The sequence below is a fragment of the Henckelia pumila genome, unplaced genomic scaffold (genome assembly GCF_033568475.1).
Source record: "Henckelia pumila isolate YLH828 unplaced genomic scaffold, ASM3356847v2 CTG_466, whole genome shotgun sequence".
In the NCBI taxonomy this organism is placed as follows: Eukaryota; Viridiplantae; Streptophyta; class Magnoliopsida; order Lamiales; family Gesneriaceae; genus Henckelia; species Henckelia pumila.
In genome coordinates this window covers 3944753-3965125 of record NW_027331833.1, presented here as the reverse complement: position 1 = coordinate 3965125, position 20373 = coordinate 3944753, and the positions used below count along the sequence as shown (strand labels likewise).

The 20373-nt window shown below is 39.9% G+C and overlaps 2 protein-coding genes across 2 annotated transcripts; both read left to right on the top strand.

The window, feature by feature from the left end:
* The first annotated feature begins 12779 nt into the window (after window positions 1-12779).
* On the top strand, window positions 12780-16693 carry LOC140872624 (uncharacterized). Its single transcript, XM_073275512.1, has 4 exons — window positions 12780-13103; window positions 13257-13361; window positions 16457-16470; window positions 16582-16693. Exons 1-4 carry the CDS (start codon window positions 12780-12782, stop codon window positions 16691-16693), a joined length of 555 nt encoding a protein of 184 aa, XP_073131613.1.
* Window positions 16694-18830: 2137 nt separating this feature from the next.
* LOC140872599 (NDR1/HIN1-like protein 26) lies at window positions 18831-19844 on the top strand. The gene has a single exon (XM_073275491.1). It carries the CDS (start codon window positions 18869-18871, stop codon window positions 19514-19516), a length of 648 nt encoding a protein of 215 aa, XP_073131592.1. The 5' UTR covers window positions 18831-18868; the 3' UTR covers window positions 19517-19844.
* The last annotated feature ends 529 nt before the right edge of the window (window positions 19845-20373 follow it).

Below are 20373 nucleotides of genomic sequence, written 5' to 3'. Positions count from 1 at the left end.
AAATTCTAGACATAGACTATTAAAGGAGATATGATAATTCATCGTGATTTAAGATTAAATTTGGATCCTAAATGTGCCACTTGGTTGCATGATTTTTTCGGTACCTGCATGTGTCCTTGATCGAATATCTCGTTATTGAAGTTCATTCCAAATTTCTTGCTGCTTTCTTATTTTAATTTATATTATTCATAATTTAAGTGCTAGTTGAATTTATCAAATCACTTTTTTATTGCTTAGTCTAGATTAAGTTTAAATAATTATATTTTGGTATTCATAAAAATCAGTCCCTGTGGGTTCGATACTTGGAATCTCTGTCCAATTTCTATAACTTGACCTGGTACGCTTGCCAGTATTATTTTTAAACTTAATTTTAAGCGGTCACACTCATCCAGGCAAAGACAAACGAGCTAATGAACTTAAATCAGGGCATCATGTCGATAGATGAATGTCAACAAAATTTCTTTGAGTTGTTTCTGTATTTCCTGTATGTTGCTACTAGCTCAGAAGCCAAGTATGATATTTTCCTTCAAGGCATCAAATCGAAGATTCATGATCGGGTAGCCATCAATGACGATCCTACGTCGTAAGAGGTGTTGGTGAACCGTTGTCGACAAGCAGAGAAAAACATCAAGAATAATAGGAACTTCTATTCCTTCAGACCAGGTAATTCTTTGGGGCCTAAAACCCAGTCTTTCAAGAAACCTGGTGTGTCTTCTAATTCAGGATCGGGTTCAGGATCTGGTGGAGGTGTATTCCACTTTGGGAATAAGATACAACAATGCGAGAAGTGTGGAGGATGTCACCCTATAGATAAATTCCATGAAGAAAGTTATGGTCAGATGGGTCACATGAAAAGAGATTGTCTACAGACGGTTGGAGGATCAACATCTGGCTCGGGTTCTCAAGCATCGGTTTCGCAAAGGCCCTCTGGACATTCGGTTGGGAGCACCAACCAGAGACCACGTATTCCCGGACAAGTCTTTGTACTGAGACAAGATTATATTCAGAAGGAGAACGAGGAAGTTATCGCAGGTACATTTAATTTGTGTGGAATTCCTACTTTCGTTCGCATATGTACTGGTGCATCGCATTCATTCATTTCAGCACATTTTGTACAGCACCATAGATGTCGTACATACCCCTAGACATAGTGCTTTCGGTATCCACCTGACTAGTCATTCAGCTTTGGCCAAGAATTTAGTCTTTGGTTGTTCTTTAGAGTTTAAGGGCTCTGAGTTATCGGCGAACCTTATGATCCTAGCAATGGAGGATTTTGAATATATTTTGGATATTGATGCTTTCACCTCTTATCGATCTACTGTAGATTGCTATAAGAAGGTTGTTCAATTTCGTCCAGTTGAAAGCGATAGTTGATTTTTCTATGCTGAGGAAGCTCGACCCCTTATGCCTCTGGTTTCAACTCTGAAGACTTGTCAGGCTTTAGAGGCGGGTGGGGAAGTCTACCTTATCTATGCGATTGATACGTACGTCCATAGGTAGTAAGAAAGTTGTGGAGTTACTAGCAATTTTTGAGTACCAAGATGTTTTTTTGGATGAGATTCCAGGTTTTCCTACAGCTCTAGAAGTTGAATTCGGGATCGAACTTGTGTCCGAGATGGCACCAATTTCTCATACACCTTATCGTTTGGCACCAGCAGAGATTAGGGAGTTGCAGCAACAGTTGTAGGACTTGTCAGATAAGGGATATATCTGACCAAACGTTTTACCTTGGGAAGCGCCAGTACTTTTCGTCAAGAAGAAGGATGGTTCTATGTGTATCTATATTTACTACATACAGTTGAACCAAGCGACAGTTAATAACAAGTATCCTTTGTTGTGCATTAATGATTTGTTTGACCAACTTCAGCATACCTCCGTGTACTCCACGATTGACTTGAGGTCAGGGTATCATCAATTATGTATTCAAAAAAAGCATTTCGTACCACGTATGGTCATTACGAGTTTTTAATGATGCCTTTTGGACTGACGAACGCACTTGAAGTGTTCATGGACTTGATGAACAAAGTCTTCCGCAACTATCTCAACAAGTTTGTTGTAGTTTTCATTGATGACATTTTGGTATATTCCCTAGTATTTACGAGCATGCTCAGCACTTGAGACTTGTAATGCAGATTCTCCGGTAGAAGCAGTTATATGCCAAGCTCAGTAAATGCGAGTTTTGGATCGATCGAGTGGTATTCCTTGGTCATGTCATTTCTCGGGATGGCGTATCAGTGGACCCAAGTAATACTGAAGCTATATTGAGTTGGTCGCATCCGACGACAGTTTCAGAGATTCGCAGCTTTTTGGGTTTAGCAGGTTATTATCGATGATTCATCGATAATTTCTCACAAATTGCTTGTAGTATCCCGGTTCCATTTTACAAGATTAAGTGATTTTAAACATGTTAGAAAATGACATATAATTTTAAAAGTGTCAAAACATGTTTAAGGAGTCCTTATTTGGTGAAATTAAGTGGAAAATCAGATCCGGAACATTCAAAAATGGTAGGGCAGATCCCGGGGGACCAAAAATAAGTTCGAAAGGACCAAAACAGTTCGAAGCATACGGACCAGTTCGGGCCCTCCGAACCAGTTTGGGTCGTCTGAACTCCGCAGGGTCCAGGTGTCTAAACGGCTCGGACAAGTGGCAGGTCGGACCGTCCAAACCCAGTTCGGACCGTCCAAACTCCGCCTGTAAATAGGCCCTCCGAAATTCAGAATTTCACACCAAAATCAAGTTTTCTCTCTCGGTTCTTAGGCTTTTCTAGGGGTTTTGGGGTGTTTCCAGCCTTCCTAGGCTTGGAACGGAGGTTGGCCAGGTGCTCCGGGGTTGCGGCGGAGCGGTGCCCAAGTTCTGGGGCAGTCGTCATCAGCGGGCTGACGACGGACGCAGGTATAGCTCTGGCTCCTTATAGTAAATAGGGAGTATGCTATAGCGTAGTTAAGGCTTTTAGAATAAGATTATAATACATTAGTACTTTGCATTGTAGTGCGGATTATAGGCTTGGACATAATGTTGGTCTAGCTTGCCTAGTTTATAAGGTACGGAAGTATTGTTTGAGATATTCAGATTGAGTATGCATGTATTATGTGTATGCATGGATTATGTGATTGTATGTCTTATATGCCTTTATATACAGCATGTCATGACTGTATGTTGCATACATGAGCATATTGAGTCTTTACCTTAGAGGTATCCTGTAGTAGGGCGCTCACCCTACGAGTTTGTGGATAGTTGGATACATAAGTCTTGTATTAGGTCACCGTGATGGTTGGACACTTGTACTAGTATCAGGTCCCCATTATCCACTGGGTATATGAGCCACCTCCCGAGGCGACGGTGCAGCGTGCTATATACCCTGGGCCCGGTCTTTGAGCATGTTTCTTGACCTGAGAGTCTTGGTATCCAGTTCACTTGCATACATGCACACATAACACCGTATACTCATACTCTCGTACTGAGCTTATCATGCTCACGCCATGTACTTTGTTGTATCTGAACACCCTATTCCACGGTGCAGGTCTGCGGCTGGACAATGCGGGTAGTTCCAGGAGGGCTTAGGCGTTGGATGACCAACTGAGCTTTGTCTAGGCTTTTGTTTCAGTTGTATTTGGGTTAATACACTGGATTTTTTTTGATATGGTTGTAAACAATATTTTTATTGTTGTTTAAGTTTTCCGCTATTTAATTTTTGATTTATTTAATTAAGTTAAATGCATGCTTAACCTTCTGATTAGTAGGTGATCATGGTGCGAGTCACTACATTTATGGTATCAGAGCATGCATAGTAATCTTGGGATCTAGATTGTTGGAATTGGGTTTAACCTTTAATCATTGTGTAGATGGCGGGTCATGGTGACGAGATTAGTCACGGCAGCATAGGTGGACGCTGGAATGATCAGGACGATCGGGAGCATCGTCAGGGCCGTCATCGCCATGATGATCGCAGGCGTTTCAACATGCATAGGTTTATGCAGATGGGTCCGTAACCTTTAGTCGGAGGAGAATCATCGGAGGATGCGGGGAACTGGCTACAACGTATGGAAGTTTGTTTCCGGGAGTTCCGATACACTGAGGAGCAGCGGATGGAGACTCTTGATTTCCTGGTCAAAGGATGAGCTAGGAAGTGGTGGGATTCTACTTCTGCGCCTTTTATTGCAGCCCGAGGAGTTGCTACCTGGGATGAGTTCCGCACGGATTTTCATAAGCTTTATTTTCCTCCTGCTCTCCGACAAACGAAGAAAAGTGAGTTGCTGGGTTTGCGAAAGGGATTGAGGTCGATAGATTAGTACCAGTTAAAGTTCTTTGAGTTACTGCCCTATTGCCCCTAGATTTCTGATAGCACAGAGGCGAAGTATAATTTGTTCATTCAAGGCCTTAATCCGGAGATTCATGACCGATTTGCTGTGGTAGATGACATGACTTACCAGGGATTAGTGAGCCGATGTCACCAGGAAGAGGACATCATCCGTCGTAACAGATCTTTCTACTCATCTAGACCCGCGAGTTCCTTGGGGCCCCGTGCTCAATCATTCAAGAAGTCTAGTTCTACTTCTTCTTCCTCAGGATCCGGGGAGGTGATGCATTTTGGCAGAAAGAATCAGGGTCCTTTCAAGCATTGTGGTGGGAATCATCCTGCCAACAGGTGCTGAAAGGTTTCAGGGGCGTGTTTTCAATGCGGAGAGATTGGCCACCTGAAGATGGATTGTCCACAGGCCGGGGGAGCTGGTTCTGGCTCAGGTTCTGGTTCTTAGGCTTCAGTGCAGCAGAGACCACATGGACAGTTAACATGGGGTTCTAATTTGAAACCTCGTACTTCTAGTCAAGTGTTCGCCTTGAGGCATTATCAGGCGGTGGTTGAGAATGAGAAAGTTATAGCGGGTACGTTCTTGTTATTTCATATACCTGATTTTGCACTCATTGACACTGGTGCATCTCATTATTTCATATTTTCACGTTTTGTTAAGAGATATAAGTTGCCATACATTTCACTAGACATAGTGGTTGTTGTTTCTACCCCGATGGGTCAGTCTGCATCAGCTAAGCGTCTAGTGATCGGTTGACCTTTAGAGTTCGAAGGGAGTGTCTTGATGGTGAATCTCATGATATTAGCAATAAAGGATTTCGATTGCATTTTGGAAATTGATGTGTTAACTACATACCGAGCTTCAGTGGATTGTTACTAGAGATTGGTAAAATTTCATCCGGTTGGCGATGATAGCTGGTTCTTATATGGTGAGGGAGCGCGACCTCAGATGTCATTGGTATCAGCTTTGAAAGCTTGTCAAGCTTTGGAATCTGGCACGGAAGGCTACCTCATTGATGCAGTTGATACATTCGCTGGAAGTGTTGGTATAGAAGCTATTCCTATTATGAATGAATTTCCAGATGTATTTCCAGATGAGATTCCAGGATTTCCTCCAGTGCGCGAAGTTGAGTTTGGCATAGAGCTGATGCCAGGTACTTTGCCTATTTCTCGAGCACCGTATCGTCTGGCTCCGTCAGATATGATGAGTTGAAGCAGCAACTTCAGGATCTGTTAGACAAGGGTTACATTCGTCCTAGTGTTTCTCCTTGGGGAGCAACTGTTCTGTTCGTGAAGAAAAGGGATGGGTCTATGCGTCTGTGCATTGAATATCGCCAGTTGAATAGGGTAACAATCAAGAATAAGTATCATTTGCCTCGTATAGATGATCTGTTTGATCAGTTGTAGGGTACTTCGGTTTACTCTAAGATTGATTTGAGATCTGAATATCATCAGATGAGAGTCCAAGATCAGGATATAGCCAAGACAGCATTTAGGACCAGGTATGAGCATTATGAGTTTCTAGTAATGCCATTTGGATTGACTAATGCACCGGCTGTATTTATGGATCTGATGAATCGTGTATTCCGAGAATTTCTAGACAAGTTTGTCGTCGTATTTATTGATGATATCTTGGTGTATTCACATGATGTGAATGAGCACGCATATCATTTGAGGCTGGTGTTGCAGACTCTGAGGGATAGACAGTTGTACGCCAAATTGAGTAAGTGTGAATTCTGGCAAGATAGGGTGGTATTTCTTGGCCACATTATATCAAAGGATGGAGTGTCTGTAGATCCGAGCAAGATTGAGGCAGTCATGAACTGGTCGCGTCCGACGACGGTAGCTGAGATCCATAGTTTTCTGGGTCTAGCAGGATATTATCGTCGTTTTATCGCGAATTTCTCGCAGCTAGCTCGACCTTTGACACAACTTACTCAAAAGGGCGTGAATTTTGAGTGGTCCTCAAAATGTGAAGAGAATTTTTGTGAACTTCGTAGACGGTTGACTTCTGTGCCTGTGTTGGCTTTACCGTCTGGGTCTGGAGGATATGTAGTATACACGGATGCTTCTCTTCAGGGACTGGGATGTGTCCTAACTCAGAATGGGCATGTGATTGCATATGCCTATAGACAGTTAAAAGTTCACGAAAATAACTACCCAGTGCATGATCTTGAGTTAGCAGCTATTGTATTTGCGTTGAATATCTGACGTCATTATTTTTATGGAGAAAAATTTGAGATCTTTGCATACCACAAAAGTCTCAAGTATTTGTTTACTCAGGCAGAATTGAACATGAGACAGAGACGTTGGATGGATTTGCTTAAGGATTATGACTGTGAAATTAAGTACCATCCAGGAGCTGCTAATCTCACTGTTGTTGCTTTAAGTCGGAAGGTGCGAGTGTCTGCACTACAGACTTGTTCTGTGGCAAGTACAATTGAATATTGTTGTTCTTCAGGGTATACCTTCAAACATAAGAAAGTTATGCAGAGTATCCATGAAAGAGTGGGTGCCCGGTGAGCCAACTTGTAGCTAAGGGCTTTGATGACTCTTTGTATAAACAATCTTTTGTTTAATATAATTTACACTTTTATTAATGGCAATGACTTTATCTTTCTTCATATTGTTATATTGTGATATACTATTGTTGTTTTGATAAAAATCTTGAATATACTATAGTGTATGTAAGATGTGGTAGAACATGGGGATGTCTATCATGAAACACATCTTATAGTCACTGTATATTCTAAATCGTTCCTAGTCGATTGAGCCGTCCGTGAATAAGGATAAGGATCGCTCGAGATTGAGACTAGCATTTGCGATGCCGAGTACCACGTTTCATTGGTATGGAACATAGAGATGTTCGAAGCATGCAAATGGATATTCATACGATGAATGATCGAACTACCCTATCCGGACTTTCCAAGTGGTTATCATTTATCGAGTGGATAAAGTCCGCGGTTTTGGTTGTACACCATTAGTCCTTACTACTTGAAACATCATTGAGACTCTATATGCTAGTACTGTACTTTGACTCGTTTACCGACTCTATTGGGGTCATCAGGTGTCGGGATTGGGTACAGTTACGACACATATAGGAGTCGATGCTTTGTTGTCAAGGATTCACCACATACTTGCGAGTGTGGATATCCTATGCAATCTGAGGAGATATTAGTGTGACGAATCTCTGGTCAGAGTACATGATGTGTTTTAAGAAATGTTTTCTTAGTAGCGCATGCGATGTCACTATTTGATCTTCAAGATGTATTGCATAGTTATCGAATCTCGAACGACTCTCGATTTACCAATGGTTGTTGATTCGATCGGGATATATGGATGAAGGGACCGTACTGTACGCTAACCAAAATCTATTGGTTCTTGCAGGCACTATCAGTGATACCTAGGAAATCATGGGGCGATGTTGCTAGGCGCTCTTACCATGATTCGATGGGCAAGTCGGAAATGGTTGTTCTGAGTCACAAGGAGTTGTGAGCCCACGGCTAGCTGTATCCCTGAACTATTGAGGGTCACACAGAGTAATGGATTTTTAATCCCCGTTGAGATAGTTAAATTTAAAGAGTTAAATTTAATGAACAAAGAAGTGGGACTTCTTATTTAAGAATAGAGGAGTAAGATTTCCTAAAATGACATAGGGATGGGCATTTTTGGAAACCACTGAATTCGGATTCAGAAAATTTATCTTGACTCGAAAAGATGCAGAAATGGTTTCTGTGAACATTGGTGAAATTGGTTTATCAATTTGAGTCACGATGAATTATATATTAATTTCTGAACATGCGGGCTTTGCTTGTCAGGCTTGAACTTATGACTAATGGGCCCTAAGCTGTTAGCAGCCCACATTATAAATAAGTTATTGCAGTACAGAAATTACATAACAGAGGTCACAAAATATTTTTGAAAACCCTAGCTTTGTTTTCCTGAAGTGGCCGCCCCCCTCCCCTCTGCTCGGGAAAAATCCAGCCTGTGAATTTTGAGTTTGCAGTCTGGTTTAACGGATCAAATTCGTTAATTCTCTTCGTAGAAACTTCTGATAGATTTTCTAGTGCAATCTATCAGAGGGATTAAATCTCTGTTCGTGTACCTGATTGAAGAACAGTTCGTCCATCAGTTCCTGGGAGATACAACAAGAGCAGAGCAATCTGTTGGTGTCCATAATCTCGATTCGAGATTGGAGGTAAAAATTTATAATTGTTATTTAATTTTTACACGCACAATTTAATCGTAAAGTTTTGATACTCATTATGGAATCGTTCCATATATAAAATTTTTAAACTTCCGCTGCACCGGGTATCAATTCTGATTGATCTGATCGCCGTTCTCCAACAATCCAGATATTTGTTTATCTGGCCGTATTGTTGTTCCAGAGGATGATACTCTGAGGGAGGAGATTTTATCCCAGGCTCATCGTTCTAAGTTGAGTATTCATCCGGGGAGCAACAAGATGTACAAGGATTTGCGTACTAGGTTCTGGTGGAAAGAAATGAAAAGGAGTGTGTATCTATATGTTTATAGATGTTTGGTGTATCAGCAGGTCAAGGCAGAGCACTGACGACCTGGAGGGTTGCTTCATAGTTTACCTATTCCTGAGTGGAAATGGGAGTAGATCACGATGAACTTCGTGACCCATTTACCGGTGAGCTTGAGGAATTGTGATGCTATCTGGGTTGTGGTGGACCGACTCACCAAGTCAGCACATTTCATTCCTTATAATCGGGACTACAGTTTTGATAGGATGGCAAGGTTGTACATCCAGGAGATTGTTCGATTGAACGGAGTTCCTGTGAGCATAGTCAGCGATCGAGATCCCAGGTTTACTTCCAGGTTTTGGGGGAGTCTTCAATGCGCTATAGGTACTACTCTTAGCTTGAGTACAACATATCACCCAGAGACTGACGGACAGTCAGAGCGCATGATCCGTACTCTTGAAGACATGTTGCGAGCATGTTCTATGGATTTTGGTCCAGCATGGCAAGATCAGTTGCCATTGATGGAGTTCGCGTACAACAACAGTTACCATCGCAGTATTGGGATGGCTCCGTTTGAGGCATTGTACGGGCGACGATGTCGTACTCCACTGTTCTGGGAAGAAGTGGGGGAGCGACAGATAGAGGGACCAGAGTTAGTCCAACAGACTGTTGATATTGTTGGGCAGATCAAGAAGAGAATTAAGGTTGCGCAGGATCGATAGGCTAGCTATGCAAATGTCAAGCGCAGACCTTTCCAGTTTGAGGTGGGTGAGAAAGTATTCCTGAAAGTCTCACCATTTCGTAGGATTTTGAGATTTGATCTCAAGGGTAAGCTATCTTCTAGGTACATTGGTCCATTCAAGATTCTGGAAAGTGTTGGAGATTTGGCTTATAGGTTGGATTTACCGCCGTATTTGTCAAGTATCCATGACGTGTTCCATGTTTCACTGTTGCAACGGTATGTGGCAGATGAGTCTCATATCTTACAGCCATCTGAAGTACAGTTGGATACGGATTTGACATATGTAGAGAGACCTTTGCGTGTCATAGGTCATAAGGATAAGGTATTACACAACAAAACCATTCCTCTTGTTCTAGTTCAGTGGCAGCGCCGAGGCACTGAGGAGGCCACTTGGGAACTTGAGAGTCATATGTGTACAGATTATCCAGAGCTATTTTGAATTGTTGTATTTTCAGGCTGTAACTTGTAAAATGAATCAGTTTGAATAAAGATGTTTATTCAGTATTTTACTGCATTCAGTACTTAAGATTGTTCGAGGACAAAATATCTTAAGTAGGGGGAGAATGTAGTAGCCCGGTTCTATTTTACAAGATTAAGTGATTTTAAACATGTTAGAAAAATGACATATAATTTTAAAAGTGTGAAAACATGTTTAAGGAGTCTTTATATGGTGAAAATAAGTGGAAAATCATATCCGAAACGTCCGAAAATGGTAAGGTAGGTCCAGGGGGTCCAAAAATGAGTTCGAAAAGACCAAAACAGTTCTGAGCATACGGACCAGTTCGGGCCCTCCAAACCGGTTCGGTCCGTCCGAACTCCGCAGGGTCCAGGTGTTTAAACGGCTCAGACAAGTGGCAGTTCGGACCGTCCGAACTCTGCCTATAAATAGGCCCTCCGAAATTGAGAATTTCACACCAAAATCAAGTTTTCTCTCTCGGTTCTTATGCTTTTCTAGGGGTTTTGAGGTGTTTCTAGCCTTCCTAGGCTTGGACTGGAGGTTGGCCAGGTGCTCCGGGATTGCGGCGGAGCGGTGTCCAAGTTCTGGGGCAGTCGTCATCAGCGGGCTGACGACGGACGCAGGTATAGCTCTGGCTCCTTATAGTAAATAGGGAGTATTCTATAGCGTAGTTAAGGCTTTTAGAATAAGATTATAATGCATGAGTACTTTGCATTGTAGTGCGAATTATAGGCTTGGACATAGTGCTGGTCTAGCTTGCCTAGTTTATGAGGTACGGAAGTATTATTCGAGATATCCAGATTGAGTATGCATGTATTATGTGTATGCATGGATTATGTGATTGCATGTTTTATATGCCTTTATATACAGCATGTCATGACTGTATGTTGCATACATGAGCATATTGAGCCTTTACCTTAGAGGTATACTGTAGTAGGGCGCTCACCCTACGAGTTTGTGGATGGTTGGATACATAAGTCTTGTATTAGGTCACCGTGATGTTTGGACACTTGTACTAGTATCAGGTCACCATTATCCACTGGGTATATGAGCCACCTCCTGAGGCGACGACGTAGCGTGCTATATACCCTGGGTTCGGTCTTTGAGCATGTTTCTTGACCTGAGAGTCTTAATATCCAGTTCACTTGCATACATGCATACATAACACTGTATACTTATGCTCTCGTACTGAGCTTATCATGCTCACGTCCCGTACTTTGTTGTATCTGGACACCCTATTCCACGGGGCAAGTCTGCGGCTGGACGATGCGGGTGGTTCCAGGAGGGTTTAGGCGTTGGATGACCAGCAGAGCTTTGTCTAGGCTTTTGTTTCAGTTGTATTTGGGTTAATACACTGGATTTTTTTCGATATGGTTGTAAACAATATTTTTATTGTTGTTTAAGTTTTACGCTGTTTAATTTCTGATTTATTTAATTAAGTTAAATGCATGCTTAAGCTTCTGATTAGTAGGTGATCACGGTGCGGGTCACTACATTGCTAAGCCTCTAACACAGTTGACGAAGAAGGATATTCATTTTTTCTGGTCGAAGGAGTATGAGCAGAGCTTTGATGAGTTGAGAATCCGACTGAATACTGTGCCTATTTTGGCATTACCATCTGGACCACAAGGCTATGTGGTTTTCATCGATGCATCTCTTCAAGGGTTGGGTTGTGTGCTGACGCAAAATGGACATGTGATTTTCTATGCTTCCAGACAGTTGAAAACTCACAAAGAAAACTACCCAGTTCACGATTTAGAGCTTGCAGCGATCGTGTTTGCACTGAAGATTTGGCGTCATTACCTGTATGGCGAATGGTTCGAAATATTTTTGGACCACAAGAGTTTGAAGTATTTGTTCACTCAGACAGAGTTGAATATATGGTAGCATCGTTGGATGAATCTTCTCAAAGATTATGATTATGAGATCAAGTACCATCCAAGTTCTGCAAATCCAGTAGCAGACGCTCTGAGTCGCAAGGTGAGTGTTAGTAATTTTTGCACTAGTGCATTAGCTAGTGCAGTTCATGAGTGTTGTTCATTGGATTTCATGTTCCGACATAAGAAAGGACATCATGGAATCCGAGTGTTTTCAGTACTAACTGAGCCATCATTTTTTGCCCGCATTTGGAAAGTGCCATTTTCTGATCCGAATACACAAAAGTTAGCGAGACTTGCTCAGGGAAACAACACATCTAGTTTCTATTTTCAAACAAAAGTACTGTTGTGTTTATCTGGAAGAGTGGTGGTACCTGACGAACCTACCTTGAGAGACGAGATTTTGTATCAGGCTCATTGTGGTAGATTCACCGTGCACCCAGGCAGTGTTTACCAGTTTGTCTCTCGATTTCTTGTTTGTCAGCAGATCAAGACTGAGCATCATCGACCGGGCGGTCTGATGCAGAGCTTGGAGATTCCAAAACGGAAGTGGGAGCATGTGAATATGGATTTTGTCACCCACTTGCAAATGTCCTCTAGGCAGTGTGATGCTATTTGGGTTGTCGTGGACAGATTGTTCAAATCTGCTCATTTTCTCCCGTATAACCCCGAGTTCATTTTTGATCGCATGGCAAGGTTATACATCCAGGAGATTGTGCGATTTCATGGAGTTCCTTTGAGCACATTCAACGATAGATATTCGAGGTTAACCTCACGATTTTGGGATAGCTTTCAGCGAGCTTTAGGTACTACTTTGAGTTTGAGTGCTGCTTACCACCAATAGAGTGATGGTCAGTCCGAGAGAACTATTTGGACATTGAAAGATATGCTGAGGACTTCAGTGATGGATTTTGGGTTATCTTGGCAGGATCACTTGCCGATAATAGAATTCACTAACAATAATAGCTATCATCTTAGTATTGACAAGGCACCATTCGAGGCTCTTTATGGTTGCTGTTGTCGGACATATTTATTTTGGGATGAGGTAGGGGAGCGACAGGTTGAAGGACCGGAGTTGATCCAACAAATCGTGGACAAGGTTGAGTTGATCAAGAAAAGGATCAAGATCGTTCATGACAGGCAGACCAGTTATACCAACACCAAGCGCATACCATTGCATTTTGAGGCAGGGGAGCATGTTTTCCTGCGAGTATCGCCTTTCCGAAAGGTGATGAGATTCGGTATGAAGGGAAAGTTAGCGCCTAGATTTATTGGTTAATTCGAGATACTATAAAAGGTTGGAGATGTGACATATCATTTAGCATTACCACTGTACCTCTCTAGCATTCACAATGTGTTCCATGTGTCGTTGCTCTATCAGCATATTGCAGATGAGTCACCCATTTTGCATCCAACAGAGGTCCAGCTGGATCACGATTTGTCGTACGTAGAGAGACCGCTCAGGATTCTTGACAAGAAGGACAAGGTACATTGTAATAAACACATTCCTCTAGTTATGGTTCTGTGGCAACCTCGAGGCACCGAGGAAGAGACTTGGGAGTTAGAGAGTCGTATGTTCTCTGAGCATCCGGAGTTGTTTTGATTGTATTCTTTTTCCTTTGAGCAGTTCATTTTTATTTTGAAACTGCATTGTTACTTATTATAATAAAGTTGTTCTTAGCAATGTTTTGTTCTAATTATCCTAGTTTGGATTTCGGGGACAAAATATCTTACGTATTAGTCCAACTGCTAATTAAGCTAATATATTGCCTAAACATGATTAAAGAGTTGGAAATCATATTTAGAATGATCAAAAATGGTTACGAGCATGTCAAGTATTGGGACAGTTCAGAAGCTCCAAAGAGGAGTTTGGAAGCACTAGTTTAGGAATCCAGTTTTTCTGATCGAAAGTACCAATTAGTTCGGAAGCACCGAGTTGCAGATCAGAAGCTCCGAATCTAGTTGCAGTCAGGCAGGGTATGAGTTTTGATTGGATGATTAGACGTGATAGTGATCGAAAGTTCCAAACTAGAGCTCGGTAGATCCTAACTTTGTCGACAACTCCATTTCCAAACAGAGGACACGCGTTCAGTAGAGGGATTTTGGAAGGATGATCGGAAGTTCCGAAATGTGTTCGGAAGCTCCAAACGAGGGATCAGACATTCCGATCGAAGTTCATATATAGGGGCTGAGAGCCTCATTTCTTCACACATTTTACAAACTTCTCTCTCTTTTCTAGTCGGGTTTTAAGGGTTTTTGGGCAAAGTATTCGAGGTCTAAGCAGTGACAAAGAGGTACCAGGATTATAGTAGTGTTGTAACTCGAGTTTAGGGCAATCGTCATCAAAGGGCTGATTATGGGCGCAAGTATATCGATAGACTATGATTAACTTCAGCGGGTTGCTATTATTCTAGTTGAGGCTTTTAATAGATGTTTATTGATATGATGATTGTCTGCTTATAGTCTTGGACTAGAGAGTCAGTATCGCTAGATTTCTTATTTGGAGGTACATACATAGATACCCTGGTTAAGTATGCATGTCTATGTTTGCATGATTTATATGGCATGACTTATATGTATTTATTATATAACTATTATTATGCTACATGCATTATCACATTGAGCATATACCTTGATATTACCAGTAGAGGGGTTGCTCAGCCCAGAGTTTTTGTGGAAGGATTCCATGGTTTTGGATCCGGTTATCCCACTTATTAATTATGGTATGGGAGTTCCTCGTGATGCGACGGCCCAGTGTGCTACATACCATGGTGCCATTATTGAGAAAGAATTTCTACCATGATAGGTTTTCGGTACCCGTTCATTTGCATTTAGCATTCATAACATGTGTATACTCATACTTTGGTATTGAGTATTGTTAGCTCATGTCCTCGGTTTTGGTTCTGGACACCCCATTCTATGGGGCAGGACTTAGGTTGGACGGACTGGGAGGTAGCGGTCGTTGAGCTGCAGCAGGGTGGATTGTATTGTACCAGGTTTTCCATTTGTGGGATTTAGTATTACTTTCAATGGGGTTGTATAACATTATTCTACATTCGATTTGGATCCAGTTGTATTCTTGGCGGCAGTTTTAGTTGGATTAATTAAGTTTCCGTTGATTTATTTTGATTATTGTGTTTAAGTTATTTTGCATGCTAGTTTAGAGTTTGTGATTTCGGGGTGGGTCACTATAATTCTACTATCTTAAATCAACTGAAAGTTATTTTTGAAAAGTTCAAGCTTACTTTAAAGAATCATATGGAGCCGAAGAATTCTAGCACACGCATAGAGTTTTTATCAGATCATTAAGGATTATTTTTTGCAAAGAGATTGAGTTGTAAATACTTTGTTGCACTTTAGTCGAGGTGTTGTAGTTTATAAGTCGAGGTCTGATTTGTATTTTTGAAGTTTAGGAGTTTCAGTTTTAGCCATTTTAAGTCCAAAACTTATGTGGGATATTGCAAGGAGTTGTAATATTCAAAGTTTTCTACCAATATAGGAGTTCCAAGATAGGTAAGTTCTAGTCTTGGAGTGGGGTGTTGCAATGTTTTAATACTCAAAATCTTCTAGTGGATCCTTCCATCAGGGGAATAAGAAAGGATGTAGGAGCTGTTTAGACTCCAAACATCCAGAAACAAACACTTGTGTCACGTCCCAAAACAGGGGTTGGTTGACACACGTGTTGTTCTCAAATATTAATTCGAAAACAATAAGCCTCAGAATTCATAAACTTGAAAACCAGTCTATTCATTCATAAAAATCTAAAAGCATTGTCTTTCATAAAAATCTAAATGGAGTGTCTTTTATCAAAATGAAATCACATTGTCTATGCAACTGAATTGATAAGAATTTCTAATGTAGAAACTAAGATGATACAGAGTTTAACACAACGACAACTATAATAACACTAAGACGAAAACTAAATAACTGTAATACCATCCCCAAAAAATTTTTTGCTCTTCATCTTCTACTTCTTCCTCGGTCTTATTTGAGATGGTTTGGGTAGTGAGTGATATGGTTGTCACTCAGTAAATAGAGAAAATTATCCCAGCTTTTAAAATCAGTTTGTAACATGAATCTTATACATATACAGAATTATCATGTAGTAATTAGAAATAACAGAGTAGTTTTATGCACCAAAATCACTAATGAGTTTCGTGGCTAATTAATAGCAGTCTTTTTTAGGATAATCCTCTAAAGGGTGAAATCAGTAATCAGTAATATGAATTCAGTAATGTTCAAAATATATATTCAAACCACTAGTTCACAAAATTCAATGCATCAGAAATCAATAATACAGTTTTCTGAAATCAAGATTTGAACACAATATCATGATGAAATCAATTTTAAAATAGGTGATCGGTTTTAAATCATAAATCCCAGTTACTCTTAACCGAACTAAAGGTATTGAGTGCTTGAAATCTCCAGTACTAATCACACAGCTTTAGAAGTTGCTCGGTTTCTTTAGAAGATGTCCGTTGAATCTTCTCAACAGGATGATTTTCTTTCGCTCAACTAAATGCTCACTGGTCGCTCAACCGACCTTCTTTCACTTGAGTCTTATGTTGTGTTTTTGTTTAGAGTTTGTGTAAATCGTAATAAAAAATCTGGGTGTTATTTATGGGCACAAATCAGACTGTTACACGCCCATTAATGCCATTTATTTGCCTTGATTTTGAGTTATTTCGGTTGTTACAAAATCCCAGACTGTCTATTGACTGTTACAGAATGGTGACTGGATGCTCAACTGAACTGGTCGGTCGACTAGTTGTCCATTGCGTGACTGTTTTTGTTCCTGGACTCGTGACTGGTGCTTGACTGAACTGGTCAGTCGACTAGCATTTGGTGACTGAAATTTTGGTCCTCAAATGATTAACATGATCAGTTTTCTTCCAGTTTAGTTCAGAGTTTCTTTTAGTTCAGTTCTAGTTTCCTCAATCTCAGTTTCAGTTCCGGTTTGACTGGTCATGAATGTTACTCAATTGCTCTTGTTCTCGTGAGCTAAATTTTTGGGTTCTCACAACTTGAGTTCTTTACAATGCAGTTTACCTCTCATATTAGTTTAACTATCATTTCTGCATACACAAGTCATTTGACACATGTTCTAATATATCAGTTGACCTAATTTCACACATATATATTTGTTGGTCAATTGATATCGATAGCCGAGAAAAGAAGGGTTCAGTTGCCAAACACAACTGAACTCAGTTTAGCAAAGTAAATTCAGTTCATCCCCCAGAACCGATCCTATCAAATGGTATCAGAGCGAGGTCTTTTCCCGCTTCTGAACATACATCAAATGGAATCAACCGACCTCCCAATATTGTCTACAAAAGATTTTGATGAGCTGAGATTGAGAACACATGTCCACCTTGCAGCGCTTAATGAAGATACGTGGCAGGTGATAATTGAAGGTCCAATTATCATTGAGAAACCAAGAAGTTAGTGGACCAGTGAAGACAAGATGTTAGCTAATCTCGATAATATTTCCAAAAACATCTTGTACAATGCTTTGAAAAACTTCACATTTGATAATGCTCTAATCTATCACTTGACCTCATTCCGCACATATATATTTGTTGGTCAAATGATATCGATAAGCCGAGAAAGGAAGGGTTCAGTTGTCAACCACAACCGAACAAACATAATTTAGCAAAGTGAATTCATTCCGCTCCACCTCTACAAAAATTATTGTAAAACTGTTTCAAGGGTCTCGACCTGACCCATGAAATTTTATTCCAAAAATATATATTACTTTTCATTCTATTTATGTATCGGATTAATCTATCTAAAAGATATATATCTTTGAAATCTCTGTCTCATAGAAACCTACTCTTATTAATATTTTTACATTAAAATCTTATTGCTAATACTTTTATAACAAAATATCTAATCATAATAATAAGAATTATAATAACATGGTGCGAGGGGCTACCATGCACACAAAGTCTTTCGCAGATTCCCTCTGTCTCGCTATTCTTTTGAATTCCACTTTTGGAGTACTTTCATACTTTCACACATATGGTACGTAGCATCCAATACATATTTGTTGAAGATTTCATTTTAACACCTTTGAAAGTTTCTTAAAAAATTTTTGACATACAAAATTCAAATAATATTCATAATATTAATACCGGAGAAGTTGTAATTTTAGTCATTTATATTTGTCATTTTGTGATTTTGTGATTTTGGTCATCAATATTGTCAAATTTATGTGTTAGTTTGCTATTTTCAGTTTTTGTTTAATTTTTTTTATAGTTTAAGTCATTTTTCAAAGTGACTCTAATATGTTGTAATGCATAAATAACATGACATCGATATGGTGTTGACGTGTGCAATGCTCAGGCACATCAACACTCCGTATGAAAATAACTAAAACTATCAAAAATTGTAAGATACATTATATTGCTAAAACTAAAATGTGATCACAATATTAAAAATTACAAAAAACAAAAATATCATATCAAAATTTTAATTTTCCCTGTTAATATGCATATAGACAAAGAGTAGTAAAAATTATAACTACTTATACTAAATAAGAGAGGCTAGATAACTTAGCTTGCATAACCTAGCCATTGATTCTATGTATTAGCACTTTGAAAAGTGATCAACTTTTGTTTTCAGCAAATTATTAATAAAGTAAATCCATATGGAGCTAGATTCCTGATTGAATTAGATCTCCCAAATTTTTCCTCAAGATCTGGTAGTACCGCATGTCAAGTATATGCATGACAGTTAATGAAGTGCTTGCATATTCATGGATCATTCATTAAAAGTCCAAATACATACATTATATTATATACATCGTTAAAAACCAAAATTTGATAACATAAATAATCATCGACAATATATATAAATAAGTCTGGCAGTAGAGAGCAGTTAAAAAGATAGCACCTTTTCCAACCACCAAAATATGTATATATAAATAAAGGGAACCATATGCATGAATAATTAATAATCATTCAGTACTAGTACTAGTACCAATTAATCCAAATGTCTAAAATAGACGTGAAATCCCCGAAGCACTGCGCAGAAAAACACACACTAGTGACGGTGCCCCGCAGGAGACGAGTGTACCTCTACTTATCCACCATAACCCTCCTCCTCCTCTCCCTCCTCCTCCTCTTCTGGCTCATCCTCCGCCCCGCCAAGCCACACTTCTCCCTCCAACAAGCAGACGTCAACCAGCTCAATCTCGCCGGATCCTCCTCCTCTAATTCCCAGCTCCTCAACTCCTCCATCCAGCTCACTCTCCAGTCCACTAACCCCAACAACAAACTCGGCATCTACTACGACGAATTCCGCCTCTACGCCTCCTACAAGAGCCAAAAGATCACTCCCGACACCTCCATCTCCCCCTTCTACCAAGACCACCAGGAAACCACGTTTCTTAGCGCCTCCTTGGTCGGAATCCAACAGCCCGTTTCGCCGTCTTTCGCTTATGAGGTTCAGCGCGACATGGCCACGGGGAAGCTGGTGTTGAGCTTTAAAGGAAATGGTAGGCTTCGCTGGAAGGTGGGGACTTGGGTTTCGGGGAGGTATAGGTTTATGGTGGATTGTGTTACTGTAATGCCCTTTGGAGCGATACCCTCGCCGCCCTTGAGTTCCAGACAAGCCACGGTGTGTTCTACTACTGTTTAATTTGAAGCTACAACTGATATATACATGACCTATATATATCGAAGCTATATATAGTGGTTAATGGAGGTGCAAGGAGCTTGATATGAACACTGGGAATCAAGAAATAAGCAAGAAGCTAGCTTGATTAATTGCTTTTACTCAAGATTGGAGTTCGAATTTTGTTACATAACATATATATCTTCGAGTATTGTGCATAAAAATAAAAAAAAAATTTAAATCTTTCTCTGGTGTGCATAAAAATGTAATTTAAATAGCAAGATATATATGCATGTATATTGATTGTATTAATGGAGGATATATATATGAACAAAATTTGTATAATTAGATATATAGTTTCTTTTTATTCTCTAAGGAACGATGGAGAATTCCATCTCTCTATGTACGTAGAATTATTATAGCCAATATTGGTTTTGATGTCACTTTTGATTAGAGTTTAATTTGGTTGTTTGGTGAAAATTTTAGGGCCTTCGATAAAATTATAATTGCAATTTTTGGGATAATTATTGAGTGATCTTGTGTTAAACTTTCTTTGAATCATGATCCGATTATACTATTGTTCCCGTACATATTTTATATTATAATGATATTTGTGAAAATCATTGTTAGAATATTTGTTGCAAAGTGAAAGTTGAAAAGGCGGAAAATGTAATAATTGTGGCTGCTTTATTTTCTCCATTTTAGGATATTTGTATCATTGAAGTTGAACAAAGTTTAGTGGACCCGTTATGCCACAATAAGTTCATTTTATCGATGTGGGTTTTGGTACACAAATTTTGCATTTTTAGTGTTTTTTGGTCCAACTGCATACGTGTTAGCTTCTGATTGGTCCACGTCATCATTTTGCACCAATCAAAAGT